This window comes from Eumetopias jubatus, unplaced genomic scaffold, assembly GCF_037043125.1.
Source record: "Eumetopias jubatus isolate StellerSeaLion01/CBP00866 unplaced genomic scaffold, mEumJub1_p1.0 scaffold_15, whole genome shotgun sequence".
NCBI classification, from domain to species: Eukaryota; Metazoa; Chordata; class Mammalia; order Carnivora; family Otariidae; genus Eumetopias; species Eumetopias jubatus.
In genome coordinates this window covers 11894368-11917314 of record NW_028274821.1, presented here as the reverse complement: position 1 = coordinate 11917314, position 22947 = coordinate 11894368, and the positions used below count along the sequence as shown (strand labels likewise).

The following is a 22947-nucleotide window of genomic DNA, read 5'->3' as shown; positions in this document are numbered from 1 at the left end:
AGACTTTGGGCTCCTTTCAAGCTTTTTCTGCTAATACTGTCTCTTGTAATAATATACACTGCCTGGTGCTGCATACCTCTCCATTCCTCCGCAAGATTCTCAAATCCTTGAGGAAGGAAGCTGTGTCCTGTTCAACCTGTTCTCACAAAGGAGGCTACAGCACAGAACCTCAGCAGGCTATAAGCACTCAGAAGATGCTAGACACCTTGACTAAATACGCAGTTTCCAAAGGGCAAGACTAGGGCTCAACAATCCAATTGGTAATTGAGTCACTTTCGCAACAAAGTCTTCCTCTGACCTCTCACAAACTAGTTTAAATTCAGCTGGACTACAGAATACTAGCACCAAAGCCTTAGAACCACAGGAAATTGTATAATCTCTTTGCTTCCTCCCTTCAGTAGAACTGTGGGTAAACTACCTTCAAGGATGAGAAGCTAGCCAATTTTAAAAGCCTACACAAGGTTCTGAGCATCCTCTTACCAACCTACTCGAATTCTGAAATCCTAGGACACCTTCTCCAATCTTCAAATGATTCCAACTCTGCTAGCTTTTCTTTTCTTTTTTTTAAATTAATTTTCAAATATATTCTTCATGACTCTCATCCTCACCTCTCCCTTCCATGCTGACTTTTCCATATCCTTAGTAAGAAAGCTGTGGAGCTCAGCACAAGATCTTGTAAGCTCTGATTAGTGTGCTTGGAATACAACACTAGTTACTACGTTAAAAGTAAAAGGGAAGTGAATGTAGGGTCACATACATCACATTCTACTTTTCTTTGAAAAGTCCCTTCATTTTATTACTTTTTCAGAGAATTTATAAAATTTCAAACTTGATTAGCACATATGCTGGAATCACTTCAAATGGGCATGGTTTGACTACATTCACTACCCTCCTGAGAAAAGATTCAGAACATGGACTCTCACCTCGTAGCAGAGTATCTATGCCACATACCTTTCCTTCAGAGACCCAAACTGCTTCTCCTTGCTGATGCTGAATTGTGTCCTTCAAACTTCCAAACCAGCTATCATTGGCTGAATTTAGGTTGATAGTAGCTATAGAAATGTAAACAAAAGGTTTGCATCAATTTCCAGAGGAATGTTTATTAAAAATGTTAACCTTACATAATTTTACTCATTTTTGTCATATTTGAATTAAAACTTTGACAAATGCAAGAGAAAGTACACACATATTTGAACAATAAATCCCTTTAGTTGAATGTAATTAAAACCATTACTGGTCTAGCTGCTGGGAGTTTACATTACAGATGAATGTTCTAAAGTTAAAAATGAATTACTTTCTTTTCAGAATGTCTGTTTTTCAGAAAAGCTACCTTTAAAAGGTATGTTTAACAACTGTGTTTTTAGGAGCAAAGAAAACACATCTAAAACAAACCTAAAAGTACTGTATTTTTAAGATCGTTACATAGGCATGGATGTTATAAATAAGAAAAGCATACACAAATTTACTGTTGGATATCTCCAAAAAAAATACTAAAGGTAACATTTAAGTTATATAATTTTGATAGGCTTAAATATTTTAGAATATATATACAGATTAACTAAACTCTACAGGTGTGTATTTAAGGAATATGTATTTTCTACTCAGAACGAAATATACCTTATATAATAGTACTATGGATCAACCAAGCACTTTTCCAAATACCTTACATGGATGAGCTCATTTCTTGTTTATCCAAACCTTAAAAAGTAGGTATTGCTACTGTCCCCATTTTACAGAAGAGAAATTGAGGCACAATATTGAGAGTATCTAGCCCAAGGCCTCACACCAAACAAGTGAAGAAACCTAGATACAAGCTTAGAAGTTTGCTTTTAGAACCTGTGGCCTTAGCCACCATACAGCATAGCCCATCTAAAAACAAATACAGGGGCACCTGGGTGGTTAAGATGGTTAAACGTCTGCCTTCGGCTCAGATCATGATCCCGGGGTCCTGGGATCGAGTCCCTCATCGGGATCCCTGCTCCTTGGGGAGCCTGCTTCTCCCTCTGCCTCTCATGAATAAATAAATAAAAATCTTTAAAAATAATAAAAATAAAAACAAATACAAAATACCAACCAAGTAAAACATATGCAGTCATTCTCCAGCAATATGAATTTATGGACCTAACAGGGATAAATTGGTCAAACAAATTGCTCCAGAATAATAAATTAAGTTGGGCCTGGGCGCCTGGGTGGCTCAGTCATTAAGTGTCTGCCTTCGGCTCAGGTCATGATCCCAGGGTCCTGGGATCGAGTCCCACATTGGGCTCCCTGCTCGGCAGGAAGCCTGCTTCTCCCTCTCCCACTCCCCCTGCTTGTGCTCCTGCTCTCTCTCTCTCTCTCTCTCTAATAAATAAAAAATCTTTAAAAAAAAAAAAAGTTGGGCCTAAAATGATCAGACTGCAGGTAAATTAGGATTTTTTTTAAACTGTGTCATAGCCTTTTATTAAAGGATATGGCATTATGTGTAGCGCCCAAAAGAAAACTGGGGCTTGGTAAAAGTTAGGCCCCCTGGTCCATCTATCCTGAAGTCTGTGTAATGCCACACACACACACGCACACACACACACAGCCAAAAAAGAACCATAAAGCAATTTGTAAACGTTCTAACCCTGACCATGGAAAGTCCTGAATGGGCTTAGAATTTCCTTCATTATCAGTTATTTATAGCATTAGAATAAGCTGATACATTGCACAACTCAAGGAAAATTAACCTTGATTCCTTGGGCTTTTGTATCCTTATCACTGCACTTTGCAAAGTTTTTTTTTTAAAAGATTTTATTTATTTGACAGAGACAAAGTGAGAGAAGGAACACAAGCAGAGGAAGTGGGAGAGGGAGAAGCAGGCTTCCTGCTAGGCAGGGAGCCTGATGCGGGGCTCGATCCCAGGACCCTGGAATCATGACCTGAGCCGAAGGCAGATGCTTAACAACTGAGCCACCCAGGCACCCCTGCACTTTGCAAAGATTATTGTGCTCTTGGGTTTTAAAATATGATGCCACAGTATTTAAATATAGAAGTGAGATTTTATACCCCAGAAACAAAATGAGTGGTTTGCAGTAAATGTATACATTAAGCTGCTTTTTGAGCTTTATGTTGGAGTTATTTAAAATGAATATAATCTGTATTTATCGTGAGGAAAACCTAAAGGTAAAAGGGCCATTTATGAAATGTAGACAATATGTTCATGCCTCCTGATACAATGAAGAAGTCATTAAGACCTTACTGAATTCACACTGAATCAAGTACATGGAAAAAAAAGACCAAACCAAACCCTCATAGTAGCTAATTTCTTAAGCCCCCTATAAAGGTAACACAGACTAAGCTGGTACCATCCAATTCATGCACCTGACCTACTTTTAAGACGTGGGTGGCACAACTTGATATTGCCTTCCCTTGCAATCAAGTACCTTTGGTTTACTATTGGCTTTTGCTCATTAGGTTTTTCAGAATCTTTGACTGTGAGCATTATTAATACGCTATGAGTTAATTCCTGTTGCTCCCAACCTCTGGACTAGGCCTAAATCCCTTGGATAGGCTTAATGCATCTCTCAAACTCCAGACAGTGAAATATCTAAAGAATCTGCACTCAGCCTCTGTCTTGGCTGGGAGCCCTGGGACCCTGAGGGCATCCATTCCCAGCCCCAACACAAGTATGGTCATTACTCCCTCCCCAGCCAAGGAGGGTGTTGGGAAGTGCCAAGTGCAACAGCAGAAGGTGGTATATATGGCTGGATGGGTAGGGAGAAAGTGGAATGACTGCTGAAGGATACTGGGTTTCTTTTTAGAATGATGAAAACAGGGCGCCTGGGTGGCTCAGTTGGTTAAGCGACTGCCTTCGGCTCAGGTCATGATCCTGGAGTCCCGGGATTGAGTCCCATATCGGGCTCCCTGCTTAGCGGGGAGTCTGCTTCTCCCTCTGACCCTCTTCCCTCTTGTGCTGTCTCTCATTCTCTCTCTCTCAAATAAATAAATAAAATCTTAAAAAAAAAAAAAAGTCTTAAAAAAAAAATAGAATGATGAAAACATCCTAAAATTGATTGTGGTGATGGCTGTACAGCTCTGAATATACTAAAAACCACTGAATTGTACACTTTAAATGGGTAAATTATAGGGTATGTAAATTAAATCTCAATAAACCTATTCATGTGGCAGGGACCCCCTCTAAACGAGCAACCATTAACCAAGGTGCTCCAGCCAGAATATAGCACCTTCCATCTGCTTCCTCTGGTTACCAGTCTCTCTATTCCCTTGGGAAACCAAGAACTGGCTACTGCAGTTGGGGTTTTTTCAGCTGGTACAAGTTTCACTTTTTCCCTCAAGCCTTTTCAAAGACTGTATAATGACACGGAACTATTTTTTTTTAAATATGTAATATTGAAAGATAATAAAATAGGTTTAATATCACTAATAATCAGTAGCCTTTGTTTAGGACTTACAGAGTCCCAGGACTGAGCTGTAAACATTTCACATTACTGAAACTTGGGGAAGCTGGTAAGGGCGAGAATATCCTGTGGTACTTGAAAAATCCCACAATTTCACATAAATGGTGGCCCTGCTTGGGTTTCTCAGTCCACAGTTCCATTTCATTGGTCCTCAAACCATGAATTGAGTACTTCAGGAATTTCAAGAAAACATGTAATTCAAACCTTATGTTTGAAAAATAACTGTGACAAGCACACACTAAAGCATTCTGTAAGGAAGGGCAGCCTAACATTTTAACTTATAATGATAAAAATTTAACTCGCTTAGGGGCAGATCTCAGAATAAAGCTTCCCTTGTCATCTCCACTTAACGGAGGAGTACCTTGAGTTTGCAAGGGGAGTCATTTTAGTACTGTCATAATTAAATACTCCTCTGCGGGAAACGGGAGCTTCTCGTTCCTGTGCAACAAGGGAAAAATAGGATATTGAGCCTGGGGAGACCACCCGCAACCTGGATTTTGAATTACTGTATTCATCAGATCAGTTCTATTCTTCCTACTCTTAAGTCAAAAAAATGTCGTAAGTTTATTTCCCTTCCTGGTATCTCCCTCCTATCCTCAGATGAACCCCAAATTCAACTCTAAGGCAAGCCCCTAGTTCAATGGAATTAAGCAAAGGTGGGTGGAAGGGATGAAGCGGGGTAGGTTTAATATCATAACAATCTTGCAGGTCTTGGTTAAGTGGATGAATTATCTGTTAAATGGAGGAATTACACTCTATGACCCTTTCTGGCATTAAAAAATACATCTGTGCTGTAACATATAGAAAATTGGACACAGAGACACCAGTGTTATCTGGGCTCGGCCATACAGTAGATGTGTGACCTTGTAGAAGTTGCTGGCCTTTCTTACGGTCCAATAAGCAAACATGAAAGGCTGACCACTGTTAGCTACTGCTATAATAAAAATAGTAATAATATTATTACTGTAAGTAGTAGCAGAAGTAAAAACAACAGGAAAGATTATGTATGAATGTATCAAAAACACAAGCTCTTAAGACTCTACATTCATAAAAACCTGGTTTATTACAGACCACTCTCTCCTGTACATTTGGCTAAATTACCTGTCAGTTTCAGCATTTCACCACAGTGGTAAATAGTGTATCTCTTTAACAAGAGAAGCCAGTGACAATAAAACAAGAGTCCAATGTGGACATACATTCATCTACTCGCTCCCTCCCTCCCTCCCCAGTGTCAGATACGCTAAAAATGACCTAAGTAGAGGGAGAGCAGCATTGAACTCGGAAGGCTATCATTATCCTAAGGATGTTCTATCCATACAGTGCCTTCATGCTGCTCCCACAAAACTGCCTGACCAAACACTTGATATAAGCCTTTTAAACCCTGATTTATACCACATTCACAGAACTAGTCACATATATAGGTATTGCATATATTCAGGTACTAAACATGCTACATTCTTAGATTATTTTACTTTTATAAGGAATAGCAGCAGTGGGTCTTCATTTCAGGCACTTAAAAAAATTCTATTTGAAATTTTAACCATATACAAAGTAGAGAGAACATGAACTTCCTGTCTACATTACCCAGCTTCCACAACTGTCAACTCTTGGCCAGTCTTGTCTATATCCCCACCCACTCTCCTCACCAAAGATAATTTAAGCAAATGTTAGGCATCATATTAGGTCATCCATAAATATATATTAGGTCATCCATGAATATTTTACTTAGTATACATTTCTAGAAGATAAAGACTATTTTTAAACATAATTACAGTATCATTTATTATCCTAAAAATAAGAGTAATAAATCCTCAATATCATAATACACAGAGTGTTCAAGTTTCTATTTTGGGGACCATTTTAAATAATGAAACTAAGTTCCTACCACTCTGTTAGTGTACACATGCATGGTAAATAGAGAACAGTGACAGAATCTATATAGAGATGTGAGTGCTAGATGGTGCATTGGGCTCAATCACTGGCCTGCAGTCCCACACAAAAATCTGAACCCATCAAAATGACCAATTTTTGCATGTCATGGATCTTTACCATCATTTTCAATCTATAAATGCCATGAGTCTAGTTATCATTTTATAAGATTAGTTTCTTTTCAAAGAGTCATGAATAGGATTTCAGATTACTCTTCTTTGTTCAGATTATTTTATTTCTTCCATTCTTCAATTCTCTATTTCCCACTGTGGAGCAAAGAGACAACATTTTAAATTTCACGTACCTGTAAAAAGATGTGCACAAGTTTTTTTAAGCTTGTTGGCTTGATCATATAACTTCCGAGAACTTTTGTTGGACGTTGGATTCAACCTCTGTCTCAAGGTTTTGACACCTTGTCTAGAGTCTGGGTTGAAGAAAATCACAATTGGGAACCACTGAGTATAATTCAACAGGTCCACAGCTTTAGGAGTCACATCCAATAGTGCATGCTTATCCTGTTAGAAATGGGGAAAAGTTATGTAAATGAGTATGTAAAGTCACAGAGCAGCAAAGAGTTTGTCTTAAGGATACATCAGGTAAAACTTGTCAGTTTAAATCAAAAAGAAAACATTTTCCTCCACATTATGCCCACTTCTGAGTAAATGAATTAACAGGTTATTTGGTATAATGTTGAGAACTCTGAAAAAAACAGTGTATCACTGCCACTGAACATCGACTGGTTTCCACACAATACAACAGCTTACGTTTATATTCATTTTTTTATCATTAACATTTAATAATTATTAAAATACAGATTCTGTTCCAAAAAGGACTGCGGCAAACTGTGACCCAATTCTTTCTGACAACGTGGCCTTTAGATGAGCTTCCTCACCTGTTCAATAATTTGCCGCACAGTATTTAATCGCACCACCCCACTGGATTTCTCGGATCCTGCATCTTTTGGTTCTGTTTCTGCAAAAGCAAAAAAAACAAAGAGCTAATTAATTTTTTTAGAAATCAGGACCAAAGACTCCAACCCAGCATCAGCAATGATGGAATATCTGACATCGGGAGCCGCCCTGAAGAGACCATGAGAAGGGCCCACACCACCTCTTTAAATGAAATCTAACCATGAGGAAGGAGGCAGTCTGACAGGTGAGACAGGGGCTTGGACTCTGCAAGACAGAAAACAAAGTAGAAAAAAGGAGGATTCTAGAAAGACATAAACAGACTATATACTAAGTGTTACTATATCACTGTTAAATTTCCTGGCTGTGATGATGTAGTGTGGTTGTATAGGAGAACAATGTCCTTGTGCCGAGGAGATTCACATGGGTAAAAAATGTTATAATGTCTGCAACTTAATTTCAAACAGTTCAAAAGAAATTTTTTAAATTGTGTAGTGTCTATGTCTATGGTAGGGGATGTATAAGGCAAACTTTTTGATGGGTGACAGTGACTCCATGTGCAGGGTATATGAGCATTCATTTTTTTTTCATTTTTCCTGTGTATTAGATATTTTTCAAAATAAAAATTGGGAGAGAAAAAATCATCAACAGACTTACTAGCAGTTTGGAACAGGTCCGGTAACTCATTTGCCAACTTTTCCAGTGCTATATCTGCTATAGGACCAAATAAGACCACAGGTCTCTTGAAACCAGCTGAAATGAGACAAGAAAGGCCATGGAAACGCATTTCCTCAGCTACTAAGATAAGAAGCAAAAGTATTTTATAGGCTAGTGATAACATGACTAAATGAAATTGTGTTCTCCCTCCCCCAGTTCAGCCCCGCTCTTTTCTGAAGAACATGCCTCACTCCTCTCCCCAGGATCAAAAATAACTTTGCTATAGGTAATATATATAAACTTCTGAATGGCAGTATTAAAAACAATAACTGAAGACGTGGAAATACACCGCCATGTAGGAGTCTACACGGCTCCCTTTTTTAAAGTCTTATTTCATGTATGAATATGATAACACTCTAGCCTGGCTTTGGTTTAAGTAGTATGGTAAGTTTGATCCTATTACAGTCTGAAAATGAAGAAAAACAGGCTCAAAGCCCAGTCAGATCATTTCCTGGCCCCAAATGGCTTTCTCACCTTCTCGCAGCAAAACCCTCTCATAAGCCGGGAACTTGGTGCTAACTGACACAACAGCTGTTAGATCTTCCCGACTCTTCCTTAAGTTTTTCTTCACACCAGATCTCTGGCCACGCATTCTCCAGAAATCTGCTCTGTCCCCAGCATTGTCTCTCTGGGCATTCTGAACGCTGGCCATTTGTTCAGCTCTGAGAGAAGAAACCACAGGTAGTAAATCTCTAAAGCCAGAAAATGCACAAATAAAGTTAAAATTAGCCAAAACCAGTCAATGTTGTTTATGAACTTGGATTAGAGAAGATGCAGCTTGAGATTGGAAAAAGTCTCACGGAGTGGGAAATGTGGGAACTTTCTTTACCCAGTGGAAGCACAGAAAGGCTGGGTGCACATAAAATCTACCAGAAATAGCTCAGTAACAAACACAATAAATTTGGCTCATTCTGGTAGGCTGGTATACAGTAAACATAACCAAAATCCCTGCCAAAGTACAATTATCTTTCTTACTTTCCCCAGTCAGCCAACTAACAAGTGTTAACTGGGGTGCATAAGCCTCTCCCAAGGCTGAAGGCCAGACAGTGGACAAGCGCAACTTGTCTCTGAGAGCTGTCTCGATACACTCCAGCCACTCTGGCACCTGCTTGTATGCTGTGCAAGGTAGCAGACACTCCATAGCCAACTGTTTAAAACACCAGCCAGGGGCAACAACCAATGACATGATGCTAACACAGCAAACCAGTTGGTGGCTATCTCACAGTCCCAGGCCATTTCTCATGAACCAGAAGTAGGTGATGGGAAAGGACACAAAGACAAATGATGAAGTCATGTGGGGCTTCCTCTCTGAGCAGGAAAGGGACTGTAATTGATTTATGGGGGGAAAGCTTAAGGGAGGTGTATGGGAGTATGTGATCTCAGATACCTGCTTTTGTTGGGGATTAAACCTTTCTCCAATTCATTTCCAATCCTCACAGCCAGCCAGTGGCCCAGCTTGCCATCGTACAGCGTATCTACGACTCGGAAGACCTCCCCTCTGGTGAAGGCCAGGCTCTGTGGGGTTTCCTTCTCACATTCAAAGTGGCTTCTTATAAAAAATGAATCCCCTCTGCCACAAGCCAGGATGTCTCTATACACTGAAAAACAAAAGCATTCTTATATGTTGCAGTCTGCTTAGCCAGAGGTCTTTTCTTGAAGAGTTACCAGCTTCTTCTATTTCTATCACCCTTTTTACTTCTCTTCATTTAATAAACTCAGTGGACAGGCCGTATGGGAATCAGGACTCAGACAGGAAGAAGTTAGATTCCATTAGTTGCTGTGATGGTTAATTTTGTGTGTCAACTTGACTGGGCCACAGAGTGCCCAGATATTTGGTCAGACATTCTGTGTGTGTAACTGAGGGTGTTATGGAATGAGATTAACATTTAAATTGGTAGACTGAGTAAAACAGACTGTGCTCCTACTAGGTATTTACCCCAAAGATACAAATGTAGTGAACCGAAGGGGTACGTGCACCCCAATGTTTACAGCAGCAATGTCCACAATAGCCAAACTGTGGAAAGAGCCAAGATATCCATCAACAGATGAATGGATCAAGATGTGGTGTATATATACAATGGAACATTATGCAGCCATCAAAAGAACCCAAAATCTTGCCATTTGCAACGACGTGGATGGAACTAGAGGGTATTATGCTAAGCGAAATAAGTCAATCAGAGAAAGACAAGTATCATATGATCTCACTGATAAGAGGAATTTGAGAAACAAGACAGAGGATCATAGCGGAAGGGAGGGAAACATGAAACAAGACAAAACCTGAGATGGAGACAAACTATAAGAGACTCTTAATCTCAGAAAACAAACTGAGGGTTGCTGGAGTGGTGGGGGCTGGGAGGGATGGGGTGGCTGGGTGATAGACATTGGGGAGGGTACGTGCTATGGTGAGTGCTGTGAATTGTGTAAGACTGATGAATCACAGACCTGTACCTCTGAAACAAATAATACAATATATGTTTAAAAAAAAAAAAGGCGAGAAGATAGTAGGAAGGGAAAAATGAAGGGGGGGAAATTGGAGGAGGAGACGAACCATGAGAAACTATGGACTCTGAGAAACAAACTGAGGGTTTTATTTTTTTTTTATTTTTTTTTTAAAGATTTTATTTATTTGAGAGAGAGAGAAGAGAATGAGAGATAGAGAGCACGAGAGTGAAGAGGGTCAGAGGGAGAAGCAGACTCCCCACTGAGCGGGGAGCCCGATGCGGGACTCGATCCCGGGACTTCAGGATCATGACCTGAGCCGAAGGCAGTCGCTTAACCAACTGAGCCACCCAGGCGCCCCCAAACTGAGGGTTTTAGAGTGGAGGGGGTGGGGGGGATGGGTTAGCCCAGTGATGGGTATTTAAGAGGGCACGTACTGAATGGAGCACTGGGTGTTATACGCAAACAATGAATCATGGAACACCGATCAAAAACTAATGATGTAATGTATGGTGATTAACATAACATAATAAAAACAAAAAACAGATTGTGCTCCCTCGTGTGGTGGGCCTTGTCAATCAGTTGAAGGCCTGAATAAAACAGAAAGGTGAACCTTTCTCCAAGTAAGAAAAAAATGAACTCTTCCTGCTTTATGAACAAGGACATCAGCTTTCTTCCTACCTTCCGACTCAAATGGAAACATCAGGTCTTCCTGGATTGTGAGCTTGCCAGCCTTCAGACTGTGACTACACTATCAGCTCTTCCAGTTGTCAGGCCTCCAGACTTTGACTGGAACCAAATCATTGGCTCTCCTGGGTCTCCAACCTGCCAACTCACCCTGCAGGCCTTGGGACTTGCCAGCCTCCATAATCATGTGAGATAGTTCCTTATAATAAACCTCTATCTACATATACACACACCCCCTAAGGATTCTGTTTCTCTTAGAGAACCCGAATACACTTGCCAATCAGCCTCTGAAGCCGACTGGGAAGATGCTATCAACCCCCATTTTACAGATGAGAACAATGAGGCCTGCAAGGGTGTAGCAACTTGTCAGACTAGTAAGCATTAATGTGGAAGCTGACCCAAAGATGTGGCCCTTTGCATCTTTCATATGGAAAAGTCAGTACACTCCAGACAATAGTTAAGGATAGATCACTATTCAGAAAAGCAGTTTTATTCCAAATTGACACAACTGGTAAAATTATTTTGGTGCACAGAAAACATTTCTATAGAACATTAAGTGGTATCCAAATTTTCTCCACATACCTGTGACCCAGAAATTGAATGTGAAGATATACTTCAAATTTTTAATACCCAGACTTACCTATTCTGGTCCCAAGATAGCTCTCTCATCCTTCCCCCACTCCCCAAATTAAACTAATGACCAGATTTGCTCACCATCAGCTCGGCTCTGAGCTAAAATGGTCACCATTTCACCTTTGGGGATTTCTAGCAGGTAGAGAACAGCGTCTTCCCGAACCAGCCCTCTGAAATCTTGTGTGTTCACCTGATAGGAAGGTCAAACAGAAAGACAAAACAAAAACAAATAACGAAAAAGAAGTAATTTTTTAAAAGATGCCACCTAAGATTTTTATCTGTTTGCTTTTATCAGGGCCTGCCCAAAGCAAAACCCAGATGTAAGAGTCTTTAGTGTCCCAACACAGGCCCTCCCAGTACCTGCTATGGGCCTGGGCAGTGTGCGCATCACCACACCTTCCTGTCTCCCCACACTGCTAACTGTCCCTTAGAAATATGCCATTCCATCAAGGATTTGTCACTGAATCATATTAAAATTTCTTGTTATGTTTGTGTGTCTGTCTTTTCTTGAGTTTCCCTCAGAGGTGGTCAGGGAGGTAATATACAATTATGAAACATAACTATAATGCTATAGGGAGTGGTGGGGTCTTATGGCAAACAGACACGCTGGCCCAGCTTAAGGTATTAACACTTTAAACTGATTCAAAGAAAAGCCTGAAAATAAAAATCCAATCTACCTTTCTCCTATAGCTTCTCTCACCTAAAAGGTTTTTAATATGTGTTTATGAAATTGAAGAGCATTAGCCTAATACATAGACTTATATATTTAAGCTTCAGGCACACACTTATTTCTGGCAAGGAACCACAATATTTATCCCCCACTGACCAAAGAGAGGACACAGTAAATAGCTTTGGAAAGATGTGAGAAAGCAAGTAAAATTGAAATGTGGCACAAAGAAAAAGACATTTTGGAATCTTTGTTCAGTACCTTTAAAACCATTTTATTTTATTTTTTTTAAGACTTTATTTATTTGAGAGAGAGAGAATGAGAGATAGCACAAGAGGGAAGAGGGTCAGAGGGAGAAGCAGACTCCCCGCCGAGCAGGGAGCCCGATGCGGAACTCGATCCCGAGACTCCAGGATCATGACCTGAGCCGAAGGCAGTTGCTCAATCAACTGAGCCACCCAGGCGCCCCTTTAAAACCATTTTAAAACACAGTTACAAATAGTATAACAATTATTTTAAAGTACCTAATATTTTAATAATGAAGTAAAAAGATAAATTCCTATGAAATATTTTTTTCAATCATTGAGGACTATAGAATCCTTTATCGCTGAAAAAAGTCAATAATTGAGCCTAATTTAAGGTTGGAATTTGTGATTAAGTAAAAATAGGCATTAGGTTGACACTTGGTGCTTTTGAAATGAAGTAATTTGTTAAAGCAATCTCATTAACTTTTCCTTTGAAACAATATTTAGCATTTAAGATCTCTCATTCCCATCTCTCTATCCCCCAGTTAGGGATCATCACACTTTAGAATCCAATCCTTTCTTGTGCCATTTATCTATCTACACCTGAATCTGTGTATGGCCACATGTTTTCATATGTACTGTATGTGCTTTTATTTGAAGAAGACAAGGCCATAGGGCTTGAGGGAAGACCTTGACGGTCCCTTTGTCCATCCTATGGCCATGTGGGACAGACCTTCCATCAAGCCAAAAAATACAATGGTCAAAATTAAGTCACACGTGATAACTACTTAAAAACTTAGAGGAGTTTCTCTTTTCCATCCCATAAAAGTTTCTGAAAGAGAAGTAAGAACCATACCAGGTAAATTATAAGCAAAGAGACAATCAAGCCAAACATGAAAACACACAGACTTCTGCTACTGGTAAGGCATACATCCTGCCACAGCACACTAGTGCATTCGCTCCACTTGTCAGGCTGCCACCTTTACAAAGGGAAGAGCTGCACTTAAAAACCCTCAGCAGAAAAAAGTTATTAGTAAATGTACAGACTTCACCACATACATTCAATCTGGCCATGAAAAGGAACATCGAAACAAATTATAGTTAAAAAGGCCAGGACAGGGGTGCCTGGGTGGCTCAGTTGTTAGGCGTCTGCCTTTGGCTCAGGTCGTGGTCCCAGGGTCCTGGGATAGAGCCCCCATCGGGCTCCCTGCTCCATGGGAGGCCCACTTCTCCCTCTCCCACTGCCCCTGCTTGTGTTCCCTCTCTCACTGTCAAAAAAAAAAAAAAAAAAAAAGGCTATGACAGCACTTTGATACTGGAAGGTTAGGTTGACAGTCCTCTCCAAGAAATACCCTCTTTCATTATCTATTTAGTGGTCTACAGGGGCTAGCCATGTCTTCTGTGATCCTGAAAAGGATCTGGTATCAGCTACAGCTTTTGACTGTAGAGCAGCTTCTCTGCCCCAGTAGGCGAACTCAATATTTTTAAACCCTTTGTAGAACTGAGGGCTCCTTTAACAGAAAATTTATTTACGCCCAAGAACCAGGACCATCTATCTATTGTCCGACTTTCAGATGGGATGGGGGGACAGTTCCCATATTTTTTTCCTTGTCTTTCACCAGAGTAATAACAGGAAACAAGACACGTTTGTAAGTATAAACATTGCATACCATGACTTTTACCCATGGAAATGACTCTCGCCATCTTTAACAAAGTTTGTCAAGCCCGGAGGTGAAGTCACTATTTTTTTCATGGAAATTCAGAAAATCTCTCTTCCCCAGGATACAAAAATATTTTATCCTTGAACCTTCATAAGCAAAGGCTTCCAAATTCTGACTTCCTATGGCCCCACACTAGGAAATGATGCTTTTCTTCTTTGGCATCAGCTCAAGAGTAAATTGGTATGAGCTGGCACTCTGATGGGATTCTTATCAGTAGGCGCTTAGTAAATGATATTTCCTAGGATCATGTGGTACCACGAGGTTCACTCAGATATACTTAGTCTTCTGGGACCCTGACCAGAGCCAGAGGGTCTAGAATATCACTGGAAAGCTTCAGCAAAGCTCATCAAGTTTTGCCCTTCATCTGCTCCAGAAATGAAATCTGAACTACTGCAATGAGGCCAAGAAGGAAAAGGACCACCTATTTTTGTGCTCTGTTGCCTGCTTCCTTGGGAATTGTGCAAGTTTTTTTCTCCCCTCTCCTTTGAACTGAGATGCTTTACCAGACCCCCCCTAATAACTCATAAGAAATGCAAGTTTACAGAAGCAGAAATTCCAGTAAAGACAGTTCCCTAGGAACTGTCTATATTTTTATATAATCACAAGATACCTGACATTCTCAATGTTTATTCAGAAGTCAACGGACAATATATGTATCTCATGAAATGTCAAGGGTGAGTTATTTATTAAGATGTTATTTATTTGAGACAGAGCGAGAGAGAGAGAGCGAGCACAAGGAGGGTGGATGGGCAGAGGGAGAGGGAGAAGCAGGCTCCCTCCTGAGCAGAGAGCCCGACGGAGGGGCTTGATCCCAGGACCCTGAGATCATGACCTGAGCCAAAGGCAGATGCTTAACCAACTGAGCCACCCAGGCGCCCCTGTTTGTTTTTCAAAACCAATAGATTATATAAACATACATACTTACAGTATGTATTTCTCATATAAACATACATACAGTTACCTTAATATATGATTAACTGATTAACTGTTCCTGGTCAATTTTAGATGTAAACAACATAGTGAGTGGCAGCAGCTTGTTATTTTCCAATGGCGAGAAGAAAAGACATTGTCCTTCCTATTTTGTGCCAGAAACTCTGCTAAATGCCTTGTGAATGTTATCCATTCTAATCTTCCCAGGGCCCCTACAAGGCAGGTATTCTCATCCCCATTGAACAGATACAGAAACCTGAGTCTCAGGGTTGAACAAGGGTCACAGAACTAATGAGAGGCTGGGACAGGATTCAAGTCTAGAGATCTAAGCCAATACCCACCTTTGTTCAAGTACAGCACATGGCCTTAAGAGTGACAACCAGACAAGGAATCAACAAAAACCAAACATTAGTAAGACCTTTTGGGAGATCTTCCTCCCAGGCCTTAAGTTAGAATCTGTTTTTTTTTTTTTTTGTTAAACAAACTAATAAAAATCTTTGCAAGGGTCTTGAACACTATAAATTCCAACAGACATAGGGATGAGTTTTGGGTTCCAGGACTAAGAAGACAGGGCCCATTTGAGGGAAACACACCTTACACATGGCATCAACAAACCTGCAACTGGTCTATTTTCACAAGCTAGACTACTTTCTCTTCCCTTTCATAAGACCCCAGAAAACCCCACTCCTTCCCAGTAATGTCTAGAAACAGGGATGGTCTTTCCTACCTTCAGAATCTGGTCCCCTTCTTGAAGGCCTTCTTGTTCTGCCGAGGTACCCTCTTGAATGCCAGCCACAAATATCCCAACGTCATTGCCACCAGCCAGCCGGAGGCCCACGCTGTCTCCCTTCTTAAACCTCACCATTTTGGTGTTGGGACTACAATGAGTTCAGTTTTAGAAAAGAAAGAAGGGAGATTTTTCTTTGTAAAGAGAGAACCAACATTAGCAGTGAAAGATTTAATTTCTTCTATCTGTACAGAGATTTACATGTTAAAAAGTTCTCCTTCTTATCACTTTATCTTTTGGGGGACTGTGAGATGAGTATCAGTAGGCCCACTTAACTGGTTAGTAAGTAACAGATGCTTAAATAAACTCATTCAAGATTGGAAAGCAAATAAAAGGCAGGGTTAGGCCATCTGACTCCCAGTTCAGGATTCTTCCAAAGGAAAGCCTGCTGCCACCACAGCCTCGGCTCAGCAAGACCAGATCCTACTCCAGGAGCTGCTGCTCTTGACCACCACTGAACCAGGGATTCTCATTATCCAGAGCACAGCACTGTGTCATTTCTCCCCTCCCTCCACACACTAGGATCATCAGGATACTGCAGCCCCTACAGAGGCCCTGTACTAAAGCCGTACTTCACCTATATGGGAGTTACTGATCTGGTAAACTCAAATACTTAGAATCACATTCTGGGAAAGTAGCCAGATAAGGAGATAAGCATTCAAAGCTAACACTACAAAGTTCCCCCAACTCCACATTTTACGTTCCTACAAGTTGTTTCTTTCTCTCTCGTAAACACCAGCAATAGAGGTAGGTTAAAGGTGGCTAAGTATGTGCAAAATCATCATCTGTAGTTAAAAAACACCATTCTTCTGGATTTCAGTTAAGGAGACTGAGGTGTGTGGAAGGAGAAAGGAAAAGAGAGAGACTGAAGTACATACCCATATATTGCTTCATCTTCAGGACTAGGACGAAGAAAAGTTCTTGGGGCTGCTTTTGGTTGAGGAGCTGTGAATAAAAAAAAATCTATCATTATCAACCTGGGTTAACAGGAGTAAGTCTGTCTCTACAAAGATCATAAAATCCACAAAATTCAAGTCTGTAACCTTATGTTACATATAAGCCATCACATCAACAAAAGTTAAGTCTTGAAGTGAAGTTTATTGTTGAGGCATTAGCAGGTACCAATGGTTTCTCAAAATAAGCAGGGTAACAAATGAAACTTCCAAAATGCAAGGTGCACAATCAGATGCAAAAGAGAGTATTTTTATAACTTAAAAACCACATAAATCTGTCTTTTCCATCAACAAATACTTAAGCATGTAAAATCATAATTTTAGGGTGATGGGGCAGGGCTGGGAGATGGGGTGGAGATCAGAGGCAGGAGACAAAAGGACTTCAACTAATCAATTAAGAGAAAATGTGACTGTGACAGGATTAGAAATAGATATATTTGGTCTCTGCCCCCAGTTCCTGATACATAGCTCCTAAAATCCCTGTAATTTCAGGAGTGGTAGGGGTGCCAGAAGCATCTTCAGCTCTCTGCTCTTTGCCTTCAATTCCTGACACAGAACTGTTACATCCCTTGGAACTTCCTGGGTGGTAGAGCACCTTTTGTTCTAAAGAGATAACTCCTAGATAGCCTTGCATGGGGGCTGGTCACCAGAAAGAGCAAGCCATGATTAGAAGCTTGAAACTTTCAGCCTACCTCCCCACCATCTGGGAGGGGATAGGGGTTGGAGACTGAGGTAATCATTGATCACGCATATGACAGAAACTCCATATCTTCATGATTGGTGAACTCATCAAGATACTGGGAAGTGTGGTATGCCTGGAGATGTCCTCTCAGACATGGCAGCTCTGTGCCCCTTGCCCTGTACCTTGCTTCCATTTGGCTGTTCTTCAGTTGTAGCCTTTATAAGAACTGGTAATAGTAAGTAAAGGGCTTTCCTGAGTTCTGTGAGCCAACCTAGCAAATTATCAAACCTGAGTGAGGAGGGGCTTGTGGGATCCCTTTGTTCAGACCTGGTTGGACAAAAGTACAGGTGGCACCTGGGAATTGGGAGTGGTGTCTGAAGTGGAAGCAACTTACTGGACTTCTTACTGGAAGCATCCTTCACCTGCAGGGTCTGCACTAATCCTGGGTAGACAGTGCCAGAACTGAACAGAACAGACAACCAGTTGGTGTCTGGAGAATTTGAGAATTGGTAGCTGGGTAGGGGAAAAAACCCACACATTTGCAGTCAGAAATGTTACGAGCAGAGCAGTTTGGGTCGGGATCAGGGATGACACAAGGACCATAACTAATCAAATATAACAAAATGTGACCAATCTGTTGGCATATGGAAAGGGCTGTTATTCTTTATGTTTTTTCAGTATTAAAAGACACAGACTGAAGTCCCTCTTCCATGTATAAGAATGATTTTTTAAAATTTCTCTCTCCTTCTGGCCACCCTCTGGAATTACCAAGAGCACACTTTTGAACACATTTAAAAGGACCCTCACCTGGTGGTTCCTCTTGGTATCTGGGTTCCTTGCTGTTCTCTGTGCCAACCGCAGCTGCAATATCCCCCGTGGACTTGAAGGGAGTGGGTGTGGCGCCCATCCTGGACCATCTGTTCTGCATGTCCTCTCTTGAACTTAAGCACATATCACATTAATGTCTCATAACGTCACCACAAATATGTATGTGTGTATGCTCACGGTGTCACGTGTGAGGGGAAGTATACATCATCTTACTTTGGCCTTTCCTTCAGCTTTTCATTTGAGGAATGATAGTCATAATCGGAATACTGCTGCCGTCTCTCCTCTGGAGAAAATGATCGGTTTGACTCTATTTCTGAGATATCTGGTTTCAAAAATAAGAAAAGACTTCTTATTAAAATATTTAAGACCTGTACCAGAAATGATACTATTCTCTGGGTAAGGCAACATGGGAAATGGAAAAGAGGCAGGCAGTAACTGTGCTATTAGTCTAACAGTCTTCCCTTGAAGAAAATCTGAGTCTCTAAAGGGAAAGGCTTTAATGAATCAAGAGGAAGCCAAATTCAGAATTTTATGTTCCTCTTTCGTTACACTTTCCTTCAAAGCTGCTACTGAGGAATCAAAATTCAATTACTGGATCATATACGTATACACTCATTTTTAACCACACAGAACAGTGCTTCTCAAACTTTAATGTGCATATGAATCACCTGGGGTCTTATTAGAATGTAGATGTTCTGGGGCAGGGCCTGCAATTCTGTGATTCCAGCAAGCTCCTAGATGTTCATGCAGCTGGCGGGCTGAGCTCCACACACGGAATAGCAAGGAAGTAACCTATAAGCACCCAGCATGTTGGGATTATTTCTCATGCTCTGTTTTCCGCACTGCACTCATAGCAGTAACCAAATGATTAGACTTTTGATAAAATGGGAGCTAAACTAAGTCTTAAGATTTTATAAAGTAATTCTTTAAAAAATCAACACGTCTGTCTTTAAACTTGAGAACTTAATATTTTCTAAATTCTTCTGCCCAAAGGCAGTACTAGGTAATTAGGAAGTATCATGCCTATTTTTTTCATGCCTACTTATTTTTATTGGTAATTTATACATGGTTAAAATGTTACCCCATGTATAATTCATATTCAAGAAATGAATATTGCTTCCTAAGACAAAAGAGGTGATACAGATTGCTTATCAATGAATACCACAATATTCAGCCACTCTGATGGATTCTTTACTGTCTATCTTAGCTATATTCCATATGACCCTCTCTGTTGGAAATATTCATATCTACTTTTTAAAAATCTATAAGAAAGTGCAATAATGAGCAATTTACAAATGGATGTGGTTAGGTCTTTGAACCACTCATACACACATTTTTTACTAATAAGTTTTGTTTTCAGTGGCCTCAGTCCACTGAGGAGTTCATGAGTGCACCTGAATGTCATACTGGAAAACTAATTTCAACAGACACTTTAACAAGAAAATAACCACTACTTACTGGAATTAAAGTGTTTTTTTTTTAAGATTTTATTTATTTATTTGAGAGAGAGAGAATGAGAGAGATAGCACGAGAGGGAAGAGGGTCAGAGGGAGAAGCAGACTCCCTGCTGAGCAGGGAGCCCGATGTGGGACTCGATCCCGGGATTCCAGGATCATGACCTGAGCCGAAGGCAGTCACTTAACCAACTGAGCCACCCAGGCACCCCGGAATTAAAGTTTAAAAGAGAAGCTTTTGTTGGAAATTTAGCTTCCAGCTAGACGGCTATGCTAAACTCCGTAGAGAATGCAAAAGCAACAGCCTTCCTTGCTTCCAGCTAAGCTCAAAGCCTCCCCCTTCCTTACCTTCTATTTCTGAGTCGCTGTCATCTAATGATGGGATGTTGATGAGCGTTTGCTTGCTGTCTCTCAACACCACTAGCTGGAGTTTTCCTCTTGACTTTTCTATCAGTTTTCGAGCATCCGTTAAAGACATGTTCTCAGTTACAGTTCCATTTATCTGTGTTCGTGAGTAACGGTCATGTTACACGCAATACAACTACTCACAGTGAAGTAGAAAGTTTGTATTTTCCCCTTCTAAAAGTGTAAAGGCTTTTGCTCAACTACTCAGATATGGGCTTTAGGATGACTGATTAAATAAACATGAATTATCCTTCAAATTAAATATAACCCTGCATGGCTGGATCCCAAATAACAGGCATGAGAGAGCTGTGGTATACTTAAGTTACTCTGCTAATTTATTTAACTTCCAAGCTCAAGATAATGGTTGGTTTCCTACTGGAACATGTTTCCTGACTAGAGAGGTTTAAAAAACTATTAAACATTCAGCATTCATATACTACCAACTCTCCACCTCATCTTTCCTTAGTTTAGGGAATGGGAGCTTAAACTTTAAACAGGGAAGAAGAAGGTATTCATTTTTTTTTTTTAAACTGAAATTACACTATTACAAATTTCCATGTCTGCTTTTTGTGATAAAAATCTCACCCTGCTGGCCCCTCCCAGTTTTTGTCTTACTATTGACTCCCATCTCAACAAAGCTTCACCATGTCGGCACTCAGATGTGAAATTTGGACTAGAAAGCCAAACAGGAATTCAGTTGTTTTCGACCCTGGTACTCCCACCTTGAGAATTATGTCTCCTTCATGCAGGTTGCCATCCTTAGTTGCCAGACCAGTTCTGGTCATTTCCTTTATGAAGATCTGACTCCCAAGCCGAAGACCGTACTCTAGGGGACAAACCATACACATATTTCATCCACTTGTGCAGAACACTTAGTCTGGGTTCTAGGTGAATTTAAAAATATTTATGAAAAAGTAATTTTGCCTGTGGGGTACTCTAGGACAACTAGGCTGGACTCACTGAAAAAGTCAGTGTCATAAAAAACAAGAGACAGAGAGGGACTGTTTTAGATTTAAAAAGATACAAAAACCAAATGTGATGCATGAACCTTCACTAGAACTTGATCCAGTATGGGACAGAGGTGGGGGTGGGGTAGATTACATTATTTTGAAGCAACTTCAAAATGAACCATACTACAGTACATTAAAAGGGATATTAATGTTAATTTTCTTAAGAACCGGTAATGGCATTACGATTATATAGGAGAATGTTCTTATCCTCTGGAGATACCTGCTGAAATATTTAGGGGTAAAGGGCCACCCTTGCAACTTACTTTCAAGCAGTTCCAAAAAACCACTGAGAGAGAAGTAGTGTGGGAAAGGAAGAGGGGAGGAAGGGGGACAAAGGAGAAAAATGTGGCAAAATGTTAACAAATGGAAAAACTAGGTGAAGGCTGTATGAATATCTGCTTTAAAATTAACACTACACTTAACATTAAATTGGGAACAAAAAAAACCAATTCAGTACATCTCAGTAAACATGTTCTGACAACCCTGTTGCCTACAGGAAGACACTGCTAATAGTATTCCCTTCATGTGTAACGACTGAGACATGTGCGGTTTGGCACTGAAAAAATTTCAGTGTGCAAAGAAAAAGAGTCAGTAAGCCAGGCAAAGCAATAAAGTATTTAACTAAAACCAGCATATTCGGGGGGGTTGTGAACTTTGAATTACTCTCAAAAGAAAACACATTGTATTTTACTAAGTATGCATATTTAAAAGTATTTTAAATACTATTCAGACTCTTCTGATTTTACTTATGAAACTTGTAAAAATATCTAAGAAGCATAAATTTTGGTTATTTTAGGAAGCTACCACAACCTAGCAGGTTTTAAAAGAGGCACATTCAAATTTTATTATTATTGTTCTGGACTCAAAATCCTGTAATTCCAAAACAAAGTAACTTTCTACCATTTAGAAAAGTTATGAAGTAGATTTAAAGATACATTTTTATTCAAGTATAATTAACATACAATGTTATATTAGTTTCAGGTATACAATATTATGATAAAACTATTTTTTTGAAAGATTTATTTGAGGGCGAGAGAGAGAGAGAGAACGAGCACAAGCAGGGGAGGCAGAGGGAGAAGCAGGCTCCCCGCTGAGCAGGGAGCCCGATGTGGGGCTTGATCCCAGGACCCTGGGATCATGACCTGAGCTGAAGGCAGTCGCTTAACTGAGCCACCCAGGCGCCCCAATGATACCACAATTTAAAGATTCTATTTTTATTAATTTATTTGAGAGAGAGAGTGAGCAGGAGAGATAGGGAGAGAGAATCTGAAGGAGACTCTGAGCTGAGCACAGAGCCCAACACGGGGCCCAATCCCACAACTGCGAAATCATGACCTAAGCCGAAACCAAGAGTCGGAAGGAAGCTCAACCTACTGAGCCACCCAGGTGCCCCTGATTCAACAATTTTATACATGAGTCAGTGCTCATCACAGTAAGTGATCCCCTTCATCTATTTCACCCATCCCCTCACCCACCTCCCCTCTGGCGACCACCAGTTCTCTGAGATAAA

General features: G+C 40.4%; 1 protein-coding gene across 2 annotated transcripts in view; it reads right to left on the bottom strand.

Moving 5' to 3' along the window:
• Window positions 1–22947, bottom strand: part of TJP2 (tight junction protein 2) — a 72629-nt gene that overhangs the window by 6541 nt on the left and 43141 nt on the right. For both annotated transcript variants that reach the window (XM_028117361.2, XM_088019166.1), the window contains exons 6-18: window positions 21150–21253; window positions 20371–20524; window positions 18782–18890; window positions 18548–18681; window positions 16984–17050; window positions 16046–16196; window positions 11837–11945; window positions 9384–9594; window positions 8471–8658; window positions 7937–8032; window positions 7264–7343; window positions 6676–6886; window positions 952–1052 (exon numbers count right to left, since the gene is read on the bottom strand). In XM_028117361.2, coding sequence (XP_027973162.1) covers window positions 952–1052; window positions 6676–6886; window positions 7264–7343; window positions 7937–8032; window positions 8471–8658; window positions 9384–9594; window positions 11837–11945; window positions 16046–16196; window positions 16984–17050; window positions 18548–18681; window positions 18782–18890; window positions 20371–20524; window positions 21150–21253 — 1715 coding nt within the window. The remainder of the gene's footprint in view (window positions 1–951; window positions 1053–6675; window positions 6887–7263; window positions 7344–7936; window positions 8033–8470; window positions 8659–9383; window positions 9595–11836; window positions 11946–16045; window positions 16197–16983; window positions 17051–18547; window positions 18682–18781; window positions 18891–20370; window positions 20525–21149; window positions 21254–22947) is intronic.